This window comes from Poecilia formosa, unplaced genomic scaffold (genome assembly GCF_000485575.1).
Source record: "Poecilia formosa unplaced genomic scaffold, Poecilia_formosa-5.1.2 Scaffold115, whole genome shotgun sequence".
NCBI lineage: Eukaryota > Metazoa > Chordata > Actinopteri > Cyprinodontiformes > Poeciliidae > Poecilia > Poecilia formosa.
This window is the reverse complement of record NW_006800054.1, coordinates 628927-649656: the sequence shown is the minus strand read 5'-3', so window position 1 is coordinate 649656 and position 20730 is coordinate 628927. Positions and strand designations below refer to the sequence as shown.

The following is a 20730-nucleotide window of genomic DNA, read 5'->3' as shown; positions in this document are numbered from 1 at the left end:
TTACAAATAGTGTAAATTGATCAAAGACGACTTCATTGTTGTTTGAGAAAAAGGGCTCAAATGGACGCAGTCATCCCACCCTTAAAGTATACGTTATTTTTGTGGGGACCCATCTAAAACCCGGATACAGATTAAAGTATTTCATTAAAGCCATTTTAAATCAGACTATTCAGAGAGATATTATATCAAGGATTGTTTTTTTGTGTGTGTGTGTGTGTGTGTGTTGCAATGTCAGGTTTCCAGGTAACTAGTTTTTCCCAATGAATTTCAAAACATTTTAAGGCCTCAATTTCAGATGTACAAGTTGTAGGATGCACAGAAACTCTGAACCTTGAATGAACAGAAGACAAAGCACGTGTTCTACATTTATTAAGTAGTTTTTCAAAACGCACATATTACAGAGGACAGAGTCTATAATTTACAGAAACCAGCAGAGAGAGGAAAAAAAAACTGAATTGTGCCATTACATACAACTGGAGTGAGGTTAAAAACCTCTATATGTATAAAAAAGATAGATACTTAAATTAAAAACTCCAAAGTTTATCAAAAATTCTTCACTAAAAAGTGGATATGAAAAAAACCTTTAAAAAGTAAAAGACATTTTGACATCAACAGCCTTCGCACTTTTGTGGAGTTAGACTTTAGGCATAACCATTCTGAGTTTGCGTTGACATATATTATTTCAGTATTTATATCTTACACAAGACACTTAAAACTCAGTCAGCACACTCACTTGCCGTTTCCCTGACAAGACCTACAAGCTTCTCTAGCGTCTTCAGTCACCGTTCAACCAAGTTAATCTTACAAAAACACGTTGCATAAGCAGATACAATCTAATCTCTTCTTACCACTGCTGAAGATACCTTCCTGACTATAAATTTAAAAAAGACTATGCATTATACACAGTCAAAGTTGAGGGAAGAGACAAATCTTTTGGTGTAATTTGCCAATGCATAAAATTTTAATTCATTGTCTGGTAAGACATTTCCCACTGCCTGGGAAATAAGATTAGAATCAGAGGTCCTGAAAAAGAATAATAATAATAAAAGATAGAAAAATACTCTGTAAATAAATCCTGTGTATAAATAGACAGAATGTGGAGGTGGTGTCTTTTGTTTTATTATTTAGTAGCACCAATGAGTTAGTTGATGCAAGGACACTTATTTATGAGAGGGCTGGCTTTTGTTATTCCAAATGGCAGTAATGGTCGCACATAATGATACTGCAGAACAGATTTTTCCTCAAATAGAATTTCAAATGAGACAGATTATGAGCAAAATGAGAAGAATGACTCAACATCATCAGGATAATGAAATTTGTTAACAGTTTTGACTTAAGTGCCACCAAAAAAAACAGTGTAAAGAACTGAAACGTTACATTGTCAGACTGATGAGACTAAATGACAAAGACAGAACAAAACTAACATATGACAATGTTTTAAGCTGTCATGTTATTATTATATGCACAATGTGATGTACCTAAAACTTTCAGAGTGGAACAAATACATGAACAGACACACTGTTTTTTTCTAAATTACAAGGATGGAGAAACATGAGTGGAAGCTGCTGCGAGCTGCAGAAGACGAGTTTATTTTGGTTCACCAGATGGAGGAGAGGAACCCAAGAGAGGCGACTTAGGCGACACCTAGAAAGAGCAAACAATAAATAACTAAAAATCAGTCAATGCATAAACAGAAGTAGAGAACTTTTATATTTTCTGAGCGCATGCAAGAAGCTTAGTGTACTTAAAACATACTTTTAGATGTGCAACGTCAGAAGTAATAAATTGTATGCTGCTTCCAATATAAATTGTATGACTTGAAGTCCAAGTGCAACCAGTTGTGAATATCCAGATTTAAGCTTTTCTTAACATACAAAGAGGAATGATGAAATACCTGGACAGAATTAATACAATGGGGTACATCTTTCTTATTTTATTGTATTTGTAGGTCAAGACCCAGGCATCCAGCAGTCAATGAGTTGACAGTGACGTTGAAGCACGTTGGTCCTGTGGCCAACAAATCATCATTCTTCTACCACACTGAGTTTGTATTTTAAGTCTCTGCTCTGATTTATTTTTTATTTTTATTTTTTTTACACATATGGGACTTTGTATTTTTTTCCTGATGTTTCCATTTCTCCTGATTTATTTAGATTTACCATTGGAAACATAAATGTTGTAAATAAGCTTTTGCTTCTGTATAGATTTCTTCTGTTTTTACTTTTTTGTCACGCTTGGATGCAGAAACCCCCTCGCCCCCACCTTTTAATGAATTATTTCAATTTTAAGGAAAAAATGTATTCCAACCAACCTGAATCTTAATGAAAAATAAATAAATAAATAAGCAAAAACAGAAATAATAATAATAAAAAAAAACATAAGGAAAAACTTTTCGCAGCAATTTAAGTTGCAATGCCATATTCTAAGTAAAGCACATTTTTCCCATAAGCTCTTCTTGTTCAGCCTTCCTTTGTCTTCACCTTCCTGAAAATGAACATTTAAAACGCCAACATACTAGACTGAAGAGCATAGCTCAGATATTTGGGGGTTTTGTAATTTACCTGAGCCTGGAACATTCCTACCCACAAGAGATTTTCCAAGGGCAACAATTTAAAACATTATGTACTTTGACCTCCTTAAAAAAAAAAGTAGGTAGCCATAGCTTGATAATAGCATTTTACCAGCCTAATTCAGTACTCACAGGTGAAGGAGGCTTGGCAAAGTTAAGGTGGGCATACAGGAGTACAGCAATGTCGTTTTGGCTGGCCTCCAGGGCGATGGACAGAGCAGTGCTGCCGTCCTACATGACACAATGGGATGAAAACTAGACGATAGCAAACACTGGGGAACAGCGAGAGGTGGACCAGGTTTGCTTACGTTATCGGTGAGTGTCGCATCGCAGCCTGGGACAGAGAGCAGCTGACGAACAATGTCCACATGACCGTGCTCACAGGCACACATGAGGGCAGTGGAGCCATCATCGTCACGGATGTTGACCTGAGCTCCACAGGACAACAGCGCCCGGACCATATCCCCTCGTCCGTGACTCACGGCGAGCATCAGCGCCGTCTGACCAGCCTGCAAACACACATGTGGATCCGAACACTAAGACTGACAGTCAAACTGTTGAAAGTTATTCATAAAGAATATTTGACTCTGATTGGAGTTTTTGCAGGCATCAGGGTGCAGTAAAACCTAAGCAGCAGCAGGGGGCGCACCTGGCTGGCTCTAGCGTTGACGTCTCCAGTGCGGAGCAGCTGCAGGACAGTTTGGAGGTCGCTGTCAGAGTGAAAGGCAGCCAGAGCCGTCAACATGATGGCTGTGTAGCCGGCCTTGTTCTGCTTGTCAGCATTGCACAGGCCTGTCAGGTAGAGAGGGCAATCAGTGTGGCAGGAGGTAGAGCAGCAGCAGGAAAAGAAAAATCATCATATAACATGCTAAAGACAGGCTAATCATTGAGATGCAAGACACATCATCTCTCTTAGTCATCATTAGAGTAGATTAATAACTTAAAATGGAATTTTCTACTCTTATAGTGCTGTTATTTGGGTTTAAACACATTTTTGCTTACATGTTCAGTATTTGTCCATCCCCATATTATTTAGTTCATTTAATCAATTTAAAATATAAATGCAAAAAAAAAAAAAATGTTCGACAAATATTTTTGCATTAGGCAAATTTTATATATAGAACCCTTGAAAATCAGAGAATTACAGACAAATATGGAGAATACAAGGAAGGAAGGGCAAAAAACAAGATAGGAAGTGAGGAAGGAATAACAAGACAAGGAGGAAGGAAAAATAAAAACAGTGAAAGAACACAAGACAGACAGAAAGAACATGGAGATGAAACAAAGACGGAGAGAATGAAAGAATGAAGAATACGAGGTACCATGGAAGGAAACAAAGTAAAGAGTCATAGGGAAACGGAGTAAGGAAGGAAACAAGGAAGTAGAGGAGATGATAAAGCTTGGAAATGTGGATATTTGCCCATAATCTTTTTTTTAAAATACTTTTCCAGACCTGGAAATTACTTTAAGCAAATTCCAAACTTCCCACCTAGCTCTTATTATACAGAGCCGTCACGCCAATATGAAACAATTTCACAGTAATACCTGAAACACTTTCGCTTGCATTACCCCATTTCATGCACTGATGCATATAAAAAAGACAAAGAGTCAGGGTCTGTGGTCACATCATATCTCAACTCTCACCAGTGTCCAGCAGGAGTTTCACCACAGGGAAGTTGGAGTGAGAGACAGTGTAGTGCAGCGCCGTGTTCCCATTGCCATCTGCCATGTTGATCACAAATTCCAGCAGCTGAGGGGAGATGGAGGCAAAGGTGTCCATGTAGGCCTTGACGACCGCTGTGTTGGCTGCCTTGTGACACGAGACACGCAGCCACTCCTGTAGGACGATGGTGTAGGCCGTCCTCTGTGAGCAGACACAATGAGGACGCTTGAGGCAGATAAACATTTAACAGACTGCCGAGTACAAAGAGATGACTGGGTAATGAACTCAAAAGTGAAAGCAAAATGCATTGTTTGAGATTTTAGTTGCAGAAAACAATATAAAACAGACGCGTCACGCTTAGCTGTTTAACCAAATACAGAGCACTTTGCAAATTGATTCATTCTTGAACTTTTTTAGATTTTGTCACATTATAGTCACAAATTCTGATATGTTTTAAATCGACAAAATTCAAATATCCATTTGTTGTAAACCCCTTTTCACTGATACCCCTAAATGCAATGAAGTGTAATCATTTGCCATTAGAAGTAAAGTTGTCCAAAAGCTTAAAGCAGGGTCAGATTGAGGAGCTGCAGAGATCCACAGTTCAGGTGGGACAAGATGTTGAGGACAACTAATTCCAATCTGGCTCTTATAGATGAGTAGAAAAAGGAAAACCTTTCATTGGAATGTGTACAAGTTCAATCTTCACTTAGCACAGCAAGCATGTTGAAAAGCTGCTTGGGTCAGATTAAACCAAATCTGAACATGTTGACCCAAATGTAAAGATCGATCTGGCAGAAATCTGACACTGATTAAGGGATGCTAGTCTGAGTTGATGGGATGATGCGTCAAGATAAGCACAAGGCAATCCTCCAAAAACCTCTTAAAGGCTGCAGGAGGACACGTCTCCTTGACAAATCAAACAAAGCTCTCTCCCACTTGAAGCCAAAGCCAAATGCAATGATTAAGGTCTAAACATATCCATGTTTAGACCTTAAGAACTGGCAGACCTAAATCCAATTCAGAATCATTAGGACTTAAAAAGTTATGTTCATATGACATTTCAGTCCAGTATTACTGAGAATAGTCTGGTCTGCAAATACAGACTTCCTGGGGAGGAATACCACTAGAAACCAGTGATAATAAAAATATTTTTTTTATTAGTGGAAAAAAAAAGCATAATTTTCCTTTTACTCTACAGTTCTACTTTATGTTCCATCACATTACAATCCTAAAATACATTAAAATGTGTGGTTGCAATGTAAGAAGTTGCGAAAAAAAAACCAAAAAAAAAAAACCTAAAGGGGCATGGATGCTTTTGCAAAACACTGCAGATCAAATCTCACAAAGCATATCGTTTCAAGAAAGAGAAACCATCATTAGTTTCTTGGATTTCCAAGACGCAGTTAATGAGTGAATTAGTGTGGAGACGTACTGCTGCTTGTTGGCTGAAAGCATTGGGCTCCCCCAGGGCTTTCTGCAGAGTATAGAGAGCCGACATCAGGCTTTCACTCAGCTCAAGCCTGCACAGACAACAGACAAAACAGAAAAATCAGAGAGAATCCTCGCTGATAGATTCTCCTTAAAGTGTGTCTACGTTTACCTGACTGGTTTAGAGGACTCGTGTTTAACGCTCTCAGGTGCTGCTTTGGACTCTGGCTGACAGGAGGTGGTAGACGTTTGTGACAGAGGGTTTACCTCTGCAGATTTAGTGATGCATGTTGAAGAACACTTAATGGCGATTGGTGCAGATTCGGAGTTAGGTGATGTGGAAGTGATCTCCTGGGTAACAGTGTGCTTATCTGCTATTTGGTCCACAGGGGAGGCAGAATCCTTGGCTGGAGGCGTTGAGGTTGAGTTTGTCGTCGATGTGTGGGAGGCACATTTTCGCTCAGAGTCAGTCGCTGGTGACTGATGAGCATTTTCTGGCAGTTTTGTGTCCTGTAAGTGGGTTATAGCTGGCATTTTTATGGCAGTTTGTTGAGGTACACTGGTGCTTTCTTCTTGGGGTTGGGAAGTTTTATTAACAGTTACACGCTGGAGCTGATTGGTGGACTCTGGAAGTTTTTCTCTTGCTTCATGGTATTCACTGGAGTCGCTCCCATCGTCTGAACTCTCACTGCTGCTGTCATCTGAAGAGGTGGACTCGTACCTGGAAGACGGTGCATCTTTTACTCCTCTGAAATGTTATTACGAAGTTCATGAAAAGTAATAAAGTTATGTCTGCTTTATTTCCATTTACAGCATCACTTTGGCTCTAATGATTGCAGCGCTAAGTGGATAAAAATGGCTCGGTGCTGCTTTGCTGTAATAGCCACTTACCCTCCATTGACTCCAATGAACTGCAGGTTTTTCTTTGTAGAGGGGGAGCCTGGTTCACCTTCTGCTTTCCGCTTCATAATTGATCTCAGCGAGGACTGGGGAGATGAGGCTAAAAATAAGAAACCATCAATCAAAGTTAAAGTGACAACATGATGCTTGGAGAACAAAGTCAGAACACTTCACTTAACTCAACCCACAGACCTGATTTAGAAAAGACCTCGGGAGACTCTTCTTTGGTTTGCACCAAGCCAATCTGATCACCAGATGCTACAACGATGGCAGGATTACTGACGGGTACAGAGGTGGACAGTCCACTTTTCAGGACGTCACGGACCTGCTTGGAGCTGACTGCAATCGGCAACTCAACGGGGGCTTTTGAGACATGGGAGGAACGTCAATAAGTAAATGATTACAAGAAAAAAAAAAAAGGAGTACAGTACTGAACATCCATCCCAATAAGATTTGATTCTTCCCAATCTGTTTTAGTTTTACTATCCAGTTTTTGTGTGGAAAATGCATACAACTTTCAGAAAATGTTTGTATAAATAAATGCTTGTTTAAAGATAAGAAACTGTGAACTTAAGCCCTAATTGGACCAAAGTAGTTTCCAAGTTTCTTCAAGAGAAAGTCCTTAAATGTTCTACAAACAGTTAAAAATTCATTTTTTCATTCATTCATTTTCAAAATGAAGCCATTCATTCCAATGGCTTCATTTTTTCAGAGAATCATATCATTTTGTCACTTTGAACTTCAACTCTCTTATTTCCTCTTCCCAGTGATTTTTTCAATCAATCTTCATAGGGTTGCAGTGAATCACATAACACAAGGTTTGTCTTTTTATTCCTGTAAGAAGGTGGATCAATGACCAAGTCAAACACTTTGTTTGCCAAGATTATTCACAAACCAGCATATCCGACTTCTTAGCAGTACTCATGAACGTTCAGTTAAAGGAATCCTCACAATTCATTGTTAAGCAGATTGATAAATGCCAGATGGCAATAATAAAAGACTCAATGTTTATAAACAAAGTCGTAAATTGTGTTTATACGTTCGGTTGAAAAATGATGACTGCAGAATTGTGCGGCAGCTTAAGTAGAATTTACATGAAACTGCAGGAAAATGGAAAACAGCAAGGTCATGTTTTCATGTATTAGGCAACTCTAACTTTGAATGGTTTTAACATGGAGGTCTCTATATTAAGTCTGGTTGGTCATGATTAAATTTACCACAAGCCCTCATTATAAAGGTGTTTTCACACCTGATAGTCCGGTAGACCTGCTTTTGGAGAGGTCTCCGGTCTGCTTGGCTTTCATAAATGCCATCAAACCACACCAGAATTCATTTCAACTGAACCAAAACTTTTAGGCAAACCAGCGTTTGGTCCACATTAGCTGGTTCACATCTCTCTAAACAAGCAAGAATTTCTAGGCAAACCAACTAGAGTTCGACTGATGCAAACTAAACAGGGCTGGTGTGAATTTGTCCAATCCTACAACAGCAGCAAAAAGGAAATGTAAAGTTAGCACCAGGGCTGGAGCTGATAGGTTTAAGTTTATTAATGTTACTAATAGAGCACGGTCTCTGAAGTGGAACTACTTTGGTGGAAAGACCCTCAGTTTTTCTCCCTACATCATCAGTTTGACACAAACCTTCAGTTTGTCCTTTGTGGTGACCTTCTGTAACTCCACCCGCTGGCTGAAGTGAGGGAGAGCTGCAGGTCTCTGCTCGGAGCAGCGTGCCCACCTCCACTACCGTAGGTTTCTCCAGTGTGTACACCTGGATCCCCACAGTTCTCTGCTCCCTCTGCTGTGGCTGCTGTGTGAAGCTGACCAGAGTGTGCAGACTGCTGCCTTGTGGTTCCTGCCACCCAATGCTGGTTGCCATTACCGGATGCTCTGCCTGTGGAGCCTTCTGCAGCTGTGCAGCCTGTAGTTCTTGCAGAGTCCTCTTTAGCTTCCCCTCAAGCTGACCAACTTGATCTTTGAGAACCTCTGCTTCTGGGAGAAGACCCAGATCCTTCTCTCGAACCCAGACCCCCACATCACGACTGCCCCTAGACCCCTCTGGTCCAACTCCAATGGTGCGAACTTCTCTTTTAGCATCTGGTCGGGCTCCACCCACAATCACTGTGTCCTCGATTTCACAGCCTGAATCCTGCTTAGAGACTTCAGTCGGAGACAATGACTCTGTTGTCTTGGTGCTTTTAGCTGCCGTGCCTACCTCCTCCTCAGGAATGTCGATGTACAGCTCCCCACGGTTTCGACCTCGGCTAAAACCCAGAGTGTGTCCAAGAAACTTTTGGCTTTTGAGCTGAACGCTGAGCTGCCTTTTCTCCTCCTGCAACACAGAGATTTTAACTTGCAGCACAGGGATGGTCTTCACCTGCTCCTCCAGCTCTTTTATCTTCCTCAGGGCTGCAGCCATCTGCTCTCTGACATGTTGCAAATGCGCAGGGGTCGGAGTCACTGGTGTGGACAGGCCCGAGCTCATAGGGGTGAAGGTCCCACCCCCACCGTGTGCCCGGTTGAAGCTGTGCGCACTGCTAAGGGAGGTGTTGGACCCTGCCATACTGTTGTTCATGCTGCTGAGGTTGGAGAATCTCCTCCCTTCTTTCTCCTCCTCCAGCTTCCTGCGAGCGTCTAAAAGGGTCTTCTCCACCCGAGCTGTGCTAAAGCTGGGTCTCTGTGATGTGTGGTAGCCTGGGGCACAGTAGGAATAAGAGGAATGCCTGCTCTCCACGCTCGCATTGGAGCACAGAGACTCCGTGGAGGTCCACCAGGAGCCGGTGTAGCCGTACCCCCGAGGCAGGGAGCCATAGCGCGGCCGGCGCTGTATAGGCACCTTTTTAATAGTGTTACCCTTTTCTATGTCGTTAACATATTTGAGGAAGTCCAGGTCCAGACGGTAGCCATAGGGGGTCTCCACTGAGTAGGGCGCCTCCTGTTCTTTGGTGTGCAGCGTCGGAGGAGCAGGCGAGTTGAGTTTCCCTGCAGGGGAAGGAAATCAACGTTAAACAAACGGAAATCTTTGTCTAATCTTGGGCTCAGACTTTAAAAACAGGAATAATCTCTGGAGTCCTGTGTAATAGAGTGTGCACTCTGTAAAATTCCCCTAATTAGACACCAAAGGGATTGTTGTTAAATCTAATCTCACTTTAAGACGAAGTGCACATATGGGTCCTAAATATGTGACAATAAAAAATAATAATAATAAAAGATGAATAAACGAGTCAATAAAGTAATTATTGAACCAGCAAATACAAAGAGTTTAGACAATTTAACTCAAACAATTAATTTAAGATTATGAACTAATTTTAGGAAAACATACACAGAAAATATTCAGTTAGCAAATATGTGCCTGTAAAAAATAAGGGCCTAAATAAATAAATAAAAGATTAAAAATAAAATGGTAAATTAAACAAACGGGTATGATGACACAAATAAACTACGACATTTTTAAAACTTTTTTTCCAGAGCATTTGTCAGGATGATTATTACTCTATGATCCCCCAAAAACCTAAAGCACTGAAATGCTAAGGCTAATACATTTAAAATGAATTATGTGGCAACGCAAAAATATCCTCAAAGTAAATACAAATATGCAAGTTTTTAAAAAAACCCCTCTCTAACCATATTTTTTTTTAAAATCTTACATTCACTCCAGATAGTTGGGTGTAGTTCTTTAACTAAATCGGAAAAGTCAGTCACCAGGTCAGTAAGGGGTTAAATTAGCTCTGCTGTAAAAACCCATTTATAGCTTTGTTGTTGGTCTAATTCAGACAAAACAAAACTCTTATCCGCTACTATTACTCAGTGATCTATGTGGCACCAGGAAAGATGACATGATAAAACTATCCTTTTGGAAGAATTCTTTTAAAATTATGATTTTTTTTTTTTTCAGCGGTGTTATCCCTTCTTTGTTTGTTGTTTTTTTTGTTTTTTTTTTTAAAATAAAGATTTAATGTAGCAGCATATATTCAGTCATTATTGTTATTATCAGTAAACATAAAACCAACCTGGGAAGCCAGGGTCCATGTGCAGCACCTGAGCCATGACGAACCAGCAGCTGCTTTTCAGTCACACACACAAACTCTCACCTGTGAGACGACAGACGGCTTTCAATTAATAATGAGCAGACTGGATGTTTCCTGCACCAACAATAATACAAAGTTGAAGTAATTATTTTAATTATCTGTTGATGAATGAGCTGGACAGAACACACAGTGTAGTTTTTTTTTTTATACATTATTATTATTATTATATTGCACGGCTTTCTCAGCCTCTAATTTTACTCGTTTATCCTCTCAAATACAGCCGATTGTGCATTTGCTTCTGTTCTTAGCAGCCTGAGAAGAGCTACAGGGGGAAAGTTTCCTGGCAGCCGAATCCAGCACAGAGATTTGCCAGTTACAGCCTTATTAGGAATCATCTGCGCACACCAACTTTGTCTCTCAATTTAAGGTTTGCCTCTCTGCTCCTTTTCACTTTCTTTTTTTTTTTCTTTTAATCTTCCACATCAGTTCTTTTCCGTCTCTCTTACTTGGTGTCAGCTGATGATCAGGGGCTTTTGGGACTGCTCACTTGTTTTTCTCCACTATTCCTCGAATCTACTTGAATGTTTCTGTTATTTCAGAGGTGGTGTGTTTGATTTCTTAAAAAACAAAAGATTTCCTTTTTTGCCTTTTTAACGTGCTGGCAGAGGCAGCACCGAGTCCCCCTCACGCCAGTCATTTAGAGTTTGTATCTTCTTGGAAAAGATTAACTTTCTAGGTCATCACTTTGTGGGAACGGGTACGCTTAAGTCAGCCACAGAAAAGTTCAACTTAATTTTATTACTGCAGCTCTAAGAAGCTAAGACCAAACATTTTAGCAAAAAACAAAACAAACTCTGCTTTATTTCTGAAGGGATAGTCAATTTGATTCAGCACTGGGTTGTTTCTCTTCTCCTCTTCCCACCCTTTGTCTGTCTTGTGACCATAACTGGTGCTTGCTCGTTTGTGAAAAGTAGGACGCTTGGAAACACTGACTGAGCAGACTTGGTATTTTTGAAGTGCTGTGTTCACTTAAATTTCCTCTAATTCTCCTCATCTGTGCTCCTTCGTCACATACATTCTGAATAGCCACATACCATGGAGATGTGACAGTAAGGTATGCGTTCATGCACACAGCAGATATTTGATATTTGAAAGCCCTCCTTATCAGACTGCTGTAAGAATCAGTAAACTGGAAGGTGCGTCAAGAACCAACGTTTAGTACCAAGTGAAATTAATAAATGCCCCAGATGGACATGGGCTGGTTAAACCGCTCAAATTTAAAATACTGACCTTACAATTCAAAGTGTTTTTTTTTTTTTTAATTATTTTTTTATTAAGCTTTTAGAAGAGCTAGACATGAGTTTTCTCTGTCTGTATAGAGTGGTGATGCTTTATCACCTGCTGTGTCCCTACACTTTTTCCATATTTAAAAAGGGAAAACCACCCGGGTTTTTTGGAATTCCACTTGTTCAAAATATGTAGGACTTCAAAATAATATCAGTTAATCACATGCTAAATTACAATGAGCTTGGGAATTTCCAGTTTCCACTTTCAAAGGGCAATTTTGTTGAAAGAGACATCATAATAGATTTTATTTATGGTTTTGGTTGCAAGTGGTTTTTATTTCTGTTCCCATTTTTGGTTGCTCTGTTTTATTTTGGATATTTAAAATATCTTCCAGTTCCACAGTGGAATGTTCTTTACAAAATTAAAATTTATTGGTGTTGGAGGGAGTGAAAATTGCAAACGCAATACCAATTCATTACTTGAAAATGGTCTCCAAACAACAATATTATCATTTATCTCAATAATTGCTGGGGCAATTTATAATCCAGCATAATTTGCTATGTTTAGAGGCTTAATTGGAAACCAAAGGAGAACCAGTCAACACCCTCATTAGGGTACTGCTGTTTTAAAACCACTGTTGTCCAGGAGCAACCCACATGTCTGACAGCAGATAGCCAAGCTCATGAACCAACAAATATCAGATCAGTCTTACTTTGCAAAGAGAAGAACAGGAAAACAGGAGTTGACAGTTTTGATGAAGTCAGAAACGTAAAAATACATACATAAATCTTATTTCTGGTCAGTGAATGCACTATGCATATAAGCTGATACGGGTCAACGATGCACTATGCAAGTTCAGTCCATTTACAGTTTAGCCATTGTGGACATTTTCATAGAGGAAAGAAGAAGGAAAGTTGGGTATTTCAGTATTAGTGAGGTTTTAAAATATACCAGAAGATGCTCAAAAGCTGTTAGTGGCTCTTAGAAACTGTTTTCTGTGTCAGCTGTTCATTCATGGCTCTACCTTTAAACAGGCAGTTAAAGTTCACCAGATAAGATAAGGAGAACGCATCACAGCAGCATTGCCCTGCTTTTCTGTTCCTACAAAACATTTAAACACTTAAAAGTCTCCAAGCAGTCGATTCTTAATCATTGATATAAATTGTTACTTAGCCTTACATAAACATTCCCCATACTGTGGGAGTCTATGGAGAAAAAGGACGGATTGGTAATCTTAAATTATATGATGATAGGAAAAAGAAGAAGTATTTGAGCTGCCTCCTTGAGGATTTATTTTAGGTCCGTTTATCTCCAGCGCAAGTGTGAAACTGATTATCTTGCTGCACTTGTAGTGTGGTGTCAGTACGGCCAAATGTGTGAGAAAGCGACACAGTGACTGTGACAGAGTGTGAGAGTTTGTGGGCAGGAGGGCGGAGGACAGAAAGGGGAAAGTTGATGAGATATAATTAGAGCCGGCAGTTTAGCCACCAAACATCCCATCCAGACACAAAGGCTGACGTCCGCTAAATTTGTCCCAATTCCAAAACCCTTTTTCTCCCCCTCTTCTCTGCAAGCTACTCTCTGCTTCAAAGTTTCCCTTCACTCCTTCTCTGGAAGCTCTTCCTCCCACATCATCCTCCCCGAATGCCCGCACCACGAGGCCTCCACATCTGTTTTTACATCAGCGGTGAATGGGGGTGATTCAGCTGCGTCTCCATGTGTGCATACGCATTCCCATAAGCGTCGTAGCATTACTGACCTTCTTACCATTTTCAGCTCTCAAGCTTCTACCATTCTTCAGATGCCTCTCCCCGACCATCCTGACTCTTCCCCCCATTAAATCCACACCAAAGGAAGCTCTCACTGCCCGGTCTACTCCCTCCATTCTCTGCCATTAAGATTAAGCTTGGCCTCGAGGGGGTAAGATGCAGGTCATCCAGCACAAATTACATGTCTGTGGTATGTCCTGTAAGATGTCACGAGACTAACCGCGTCGCACTGCGACTTCATCACCCTCCTGTGCAAACCGGTTTGTGCTTCAGATTTATTTTTTAAACTAAACTCTTGCATCCCATCTGGGAATTTGAAGACTGGCTTTGATTTACAGCATGCATAAACATTCTTGTCTCTTTGGTGTGTCAGAGGACCGAGACCACCCTCAGGAGTCATTTAACATACCAGGCAACATTTTTGAAGTCGGCTCTACTAAGTTTAACAGACCAATCGAGTCATTTTATTAATATTATTGCCCTTGCAAAAGATTAAAAAGTGTCGCGGTTGCCAAAGAATTACCTCTGGTCTAAAGATTATGGATTTTTCCGTTGCAATACGACTCTTTGGTTTTATTATGATGGCTATTTTGCTGAACGTTTGGAAATGGGTTTTGACTTAGGAAAAAAAAAAGTTTTTTTTGTGCTCCATACCAGCTGCTTGCGCTGTGAGGATGGGATGTCTCCTCCCCAGGATCCTCGCTCTTCCTCACTTCTCTTTCCCTCAACAGTCAACACCTGTGGGACATATGAACAAAAGGAAACCTGAATTTTATCTGTGTACGCTCTACTGTAGCAGTCTGAAGGCTGGAAAACCAAAAATAAGGGCAATATCTTGGACTTAGTCACCAGGAAACATAAGCTAAGCCCCATTTAATGGTGTGCAGACAAAAACAAACTTGCATCAGGTTACAAAACAGCATCAACACACCGCAACACTTGAAACAGGTTGGGAAAAATAAAAGCATCCATAAAAATTCCAGTGGTTTGACTGACAACTCGGATGCAAAGAATACACACCCGTAGGATGAGCTTCTCAGACCCCGTGATCCATGTTTAAGCGCTCCTCTTTCCCCGCCCTGTTCCACACTTCTGCTCTGGGTACACTAATCAATTCAAGGCTACATGCGGGAGTTGCCTTCCCCATGTGATTGGGCAATGTGCGCTGTTTTCTTGTGACTAATACTCCTAAATCCCATGGCACAGACACACACCCTCCAAGTTTGGTGGGAACAGCCATCACCTATGCAACCCAAACTGATTTCATGAGGCTTTTACTGCATTCCTCATTATGTAGACTTAACCACTGCATGAGTGTTCAGTGGATAAGCTACATGATGGGTGCCTGCAGATTCTCAGCTACGATTCGGGCCGGACATTTTGTCTGCCGGGCCTCAGAATTACCAAAGAGTGACCTTTGCATAATATCATAACAGAGCCCCTGGTTGTTCAGGCCATTGTTTAATAGTGTTGTCATGCCAGTGCCAGTGGAGGCAAGGGTGGAAAGGTAGTGGGAGAAACAGATCGTTTCAGACCCGGAACGACGGCCAAATCACAAAGAGCCATTCATTCGGCTGCTAGTTCCACAGCTGGTTCTAATAGAAAGCAAGGAGGGGCATCTCAGAGACATAGAGGCTGAGAGAAACTGTATGTGCGGCGAGGAAATTTGCCTCAAAAACAAACAAACAGTTGACGAACTGCTGCTACAAAAGCCGCACGTTGAAAGTTAGTGGAAATAAAAGAAACAAAACGGGCACCGAGGGGACAGACGTCCGGAACTGATTTGGTCGTGTCCAAGAAGCATTTTTAAACTTTTCCCACTACGGAATCAACAACAGACTACTGTGTGCAGATGATTTTTGTTAGAAAGCCAGCACTGGAACAATAATGAATGCAAACTGTTACAGAGGAGACTGACAAAACTCCCACGCCTCCCATGAAAACACACAGATCCCCCAACACGTCAGCGCCGTCTGAGGCCCGAAACTCCCACAGATCGCCCAACACAGCTGAAGCTATTAAGTTGATTTATTCAGGTAACGAGCATTAATTATATAAAAACCAAACGATTTGGCTGTTTTTAAATTCACTGAGAAAACATCAGCAACAGGCTGCTAAGAAAAGGGCACATTTTTCATTCATTAGGTCAGCTAAGTAAAAGTTAAAAAAAAAAAAGCCTCTTATCAGTTTATGTCCTGGTGTCATCATAGCAGGCTAATTTATGTTACAAAATAGAGATAATGGGTTGAGATCTGATGAAGAAACGGGTTACAGGAAGGGGATTTTCATCTTTGTATTCCCCAAGGACACAAAAACAACCCAGTCACTTCCTCCCAGCCCAGGAGAAAGAGTAAGAGAGCAAAAATGAGCAAAGAAAAAAGAAAAACACAAAGCAAGAGAGGGAGAAATGTGCTTAGAGCAGAGCAGCATGTGAGGGGAGAAAAGAGTGGGAATGTAAAGGAAGAAAGCTTAAGTCAGAGGAAAATGGGAGTTCTCCTCCAGAATGAATCCCAGCTGAACTTCTGCTGCTTTTAATTTAGAAAAAAAAAACATCAGAAAGATCACAAAAGGACTAAAATGGCTCCTCACAAAGCATAAACAAACTTTTCTCATTGTCTTTAAAGGTTACGCCTAGAAGAATACCATCATTTACATGTTCCACCCACCCAAAATAGACTGACGACAGGGCAACCCAGCATGCAACACAATGCAACAAAACACCAAACCAAAAAAAAAAAAAAAAAAAACTACATTTCTACAGACTAAAAAAAACCACAAAGAAGACACCCATCTCAGATATTCACAAAAAGTTACACAAAGGTCAATAAAAAAAAGGCTCTGCTCCAGAGATAAAACTAAAAGCTGAAGAGATTTGTCCCGAGTCTAAAAAAAAAAAAAACTGAAACAAATCGCAACAAATCTCTGTCACTGCATAAAAACGTGGCTAAAATGAGTACGTCACTGCCTGACACAAAGCGCCTTTGCCAAACTGCGCTGAAGCCAGATGAGCTCATGCTATGGTGGTAATACAGTGTGCTCCTCTCCTTTTGGAGGGTCACGCTCTCTACTGCAGCCTTGAAATTTGGGACAGTGAAATCCTAACCCAAAGCGATGTCCATTTAGAAAAAACAAAAACAACAAAAAAAAAAAAACACACAAAAAAAGGCCTGTTTTTCACATTAAACAGTGATGTGGAGGAGCAGGCAGTAACTGGGGCTGAAGTCGTCTGGTGGCGGCTACAGAGCAAAGCCTAAAGGAGGGGCTGTCCGGCTCACATTACTCCTGGAACAGGAGCAGAATAAATACCCGCCGGTCTAGCTTATTGGTCATTGTGCTGACCTCCAACAGGAAACTGCGCAAGGGTGGGGCCGAGCGGCAAGGAGCAGCACCGGAAAAAAGATACACACTAAAAGAAAAAAAATCTATAAAATTTTTGGAGAAGATTCCTGAGCAAGTTGCAGAAGTGGGGTGGAGGGCAGCAAAGAAGATTGCGGCAGTCTTTTGGAGGTGGAGAACGACAAACTCCAGACGGAAATGAGACGAGGCGGAGAGAGGGTCAGAGCAAGTTAGGGTTAAAAGATCATGTCTGTGTGTGTTGTAGCAAAATGAGAAGATGTAACGCTACTGCGGATTGGTTAAGTCGTTTCCTCTCATGAATCTTATCAATTACTTCCTGGTTTCAGAAGAAATGCGGATGAAAATGCTCTGCAAGAATAAGGACAGCAAAACACCCTCCATGCCAGTTATACCAACATCTTTAAGCCATTTACTGGACAGAGGAGTCCAGCTGGCTTTTCTGAGTCATCAAGGTATTAAGTGAGATCAGTCAGATTATTCAGGAAGATAATAAATTACTTTTCCAGGATCCGACAACCAAGATTTAGACCATATGTTCACAATGAGCATCTCTCCACTGGTATCGTTAATCATCTATGTTGTGCTGGTGCATTATCTTTGCTGTCCTTTCTGCAGCCGGTTTTACAGAGTTGCATGATTTTTCCTTAGTTTATAAATAAGCCAGTCCTTATCCATCAGCCTTAAAACGTAGGAAGAAAAGCTCCGGTTGGAAAACAGCACACTAATTGAATGCAACATTTAAATGTGTGCTTTTGTATTTTGATCTTGGAGTGAGAACGAAAGTCTTTACAGTGGCTCAAATCAACGTCAACTGAGCTTCTACTTAATTTAGAGAAAAGTTTGAAGTTTGCCAGAAAAGTTTGGTCTTTGTAGGTTCTTCTTTTTTTTTTCCACAGACAAAAAAACATTAAAAAGCATGGCATTCCATAAAACTTAGAGAAGTTAATCTGTAATAAAGCCACAAGACAGTGACAAACCCGCCCAGGAGTTGTAATTTCATTAGTCTCAGCAAAGCATTTAAATGCCCGGCGTGTGGCCTGGTGTGCAAATGGGGTTTACAGCGCTGCATTCCACCGCAGCACCCCTGGGCCCAAACGCTGTAATGAGACAGCCACATTCCAAAACCTGGTGAGGGGAAACTCCGGACCCGACCAAAACATTCTCACATTGTGACTTTAACAAGTCAGGGACAGAAAACTTTTCTCCGGCTTTCAAGATCCGCAGAATTCCCAGCCTTCACTGCGAAGCGAAATGAAATCGGCTTAATGGGGTTCACTAGTAAGACCTAAACAACTTCTCTTTCCATGCGACAAGCCAAAAGTGAAGTCAGAGCCCAACTCTAAATGCCATGCAGCTGCCACAAGCTATTCCCTGTTATATGATTACATACAGTCAGTAAGTCATTATACAACAGCGGAACAGTGGAGTACTGTGATGAAGTGTAACAGGCCAATGAGTACTCCCCCACATCCTGCCAAGACCTTCATGTCCTCCACAATAACATCTGACGTGTTTTCTGACAAATCTGAACAAAATGCCACACAGCTTCTACTCCGAAGTGTTATGTCATGTAAGGGTCAGGAAGTAAACAGCTTTGGAAATAATACAATCATTTAGTATTTGAGGATTTCCCTAGGAAATAGTTAATTATATCCTCAAGCTGATAGGAGTTAATTGATAAGTCGCGTCACCAGAGTGCCTTATGAGAAATATCAGAACTATGTTCATATAAATGCAGTCAAGCTGGGGTATTTTACACTCCACCTGTCCTGCTTCATCCATAAAACCTCAACCCAGTGGCAGAGTCTGCCGACCAGCAAATCAGAGAGTAAAAAGTAAGGAGAAAGGGGGGAAGGGGGGACACACACATCTGGAAGTAATGAGAAGTGGAGGGATGCCTGGACCCACCCTCTCCCCAGAGTACTCCAGACAATTGACTGGTTTTAATCTCCTAATGAATTTAAAAATTTTGAAATCCTTCACGTGCTTTTGGCAAGAGAAAAGTTTTGCAATCCTGATGGTTTCTATCTTTTCTCTACAGTGAAGAAGAAAACTGGCTCGAGCGGTAGAATATTGTCAAATATACGGGCGTTGAGTTTCTTTATTATTTAGTTTCCACAACGTTTGAAACAGCTTTAGTCAATTAAGCGGAGGTTAGGGCTGTGAGGAAAAGTCCTGGCTAAACGAGCCTCCATCCAAAATATCCAAACAGACCATGAATTTGGACTGCTGTAGAAAAACGCAATAGAAAATGTAACCAAATTAAATACGTCATTCTCTCTTTAAAATGACTGACGCACTCCAAAGTGCATTTCATTTTTCGGTGAAATGGGGATAATTAAACATATTTTTGGCTAAATTTTGCGGCGCGTCAGATGATGCTCCAAACAAACAAACAAAAAAAAACGGGGCAAACGACTCCGAGGCTCCGTCTCAAATTCCTCTGAATGCAAGACAGAAACGAAGATGCAAAATTATAAAAAACCCACCTTGTCTCAATTCTGCAAATTAATACAAACGTAGCATTGCATTTACGGGTGTTTTAGTACATTTATAGCCCGTTACTTCATAGAAAAGACCCCGGCGGAATTGGGCAGAGCCGACGCTTCACAAAGAAAGTCTCCAGAAGGCGCGTTGTCTGAAGTCCCTCAAAACGTTTCGGAAAAGAGACGCGAAGCAATGGCTCAAACAGGGGAAATGAAACTTATTCACAGCGCTTACCTGGCCCCTCTCTGGAAATCCTTTCAACCTTCTCGGCCCAGGAGCGCTCACTGAGAGACAAAAACACTGCAGCCAAGATGCTCCGACCCTCCTCCCTCCCCGCTGCTCCTCTTAAAGGGCCAGCAGCCCCCAGGACAAGCGCAGGCTTTGGTCACTTACAGTAGAAACGATCTGACAGGTTTAAAATATGAAATAAAACAACGCAAACACATTCAACAGCTTTGAATGATGTAAAATCGACTATTTTGAGCGCTAGATTATGCTGTAATGTTATCTCCTAATCAAAAACATACCTGGAATGTTGGTTCTTTTTTGCTAGTTGGAGAATTTAATTGGTGGCAGCCATTCAGGTGTTGTAAAACGCCTTGGGGGACCAAGCGCCACCTTTGAGGCTCCTTCTCAGAGCAGCAGCTTCCTACATTCCCTCGCAGGGCAGCCCTTCCCTACGACTCCCCCTCTCAACTCCTTCAAACTAGCCAGCAACAATTAGCAAACACCTGATGGAACTCTAATGACCTCCAATTAGACCGGCTATTTCTCAGTGCAATGCTGGAAAATAAAAATATTGTTAAATGGTTAATAGAAGACCGATGTTGTGATGACTTCCTGAAGGTGGAATTTCAAAACAGTTTTAAAGAGACAGAGGTCTAATTTCAAGGCATCACATCAAATTTGTTTTAAGTCATGTTTGAGATTTAAAGCTTTTTTCATAAAAGCTGAAGGTAACACTTACTCCAATTCATATGCCTGGAAAATACACAATACTGCTCTAAAATTGATTTAAAACAAAAATAAACATTGAGGGTAGAAATAACAGTTTACAGAATTACATGCCACACACACAACTATTAAAACTATTGCATGCAACAATAAATAAATAAATAAAATAAACTAAAATAAGCCCACATTTTGACTCACATTAGTGCCATGTATGGCTAACCCAGAGACTGTAGGGGAAACTTTTCAGAACAAGTCCAAAAAAGTGGAAACAAGCAAAATGCAAAGCAGC

At 40.9% G+C, this 20730-nt stretch overlaps 1 protein-coding gene across 2 annotated transcripts; it reads right to left on the bottom strand.

The window, feature by feature from the left end:
• Nucleotides 1-352: 352 nt before the first annotated feature.
• Nucleotides 353-20126, bottom strand: kank2 (KN motif and ankyrin repeat domains 2). Of its 2 annotated transcripts, none has more exons than XM_016675508.1 (14): nt 20015-20126; nt 19713-19892; nt 14298-14381; nt 10570-10650; nt 8204-9541; nt 6756-6926; nt 6555-6663; nt 5836-6384; nt 5668-5755; nt 4214-4433; nt 3219-3361; nt 2878-3078; nt 2702-2800; nt 353-1644 (listed from the first exon to the last, which is right to left on the bottom strand). In XM_016675508.1, exons 4-14 carry the CDS (start codon nt 10604-10606, stop codon nt 1588-1590), a joined length of 3012 nt encoding a protein of 1003 aa, XP_016530994.1. In that variant the 5' UTR covers nt 10607-10650; nt 14298-14381; nt 19713-19892; nt 20015-20126; the 3' UTR covers nt 353-1587. The 2 variants fall into 2 exon arrangements, with proteins under 2 accessions (XP_016530994.1, XP_007560480.1); XM_007560418.2 differs by having other exon boundaries at nt 19722-19892.
• Between the last annotated feature and the right edge of the window lie 604 nt (nt 20127-20730).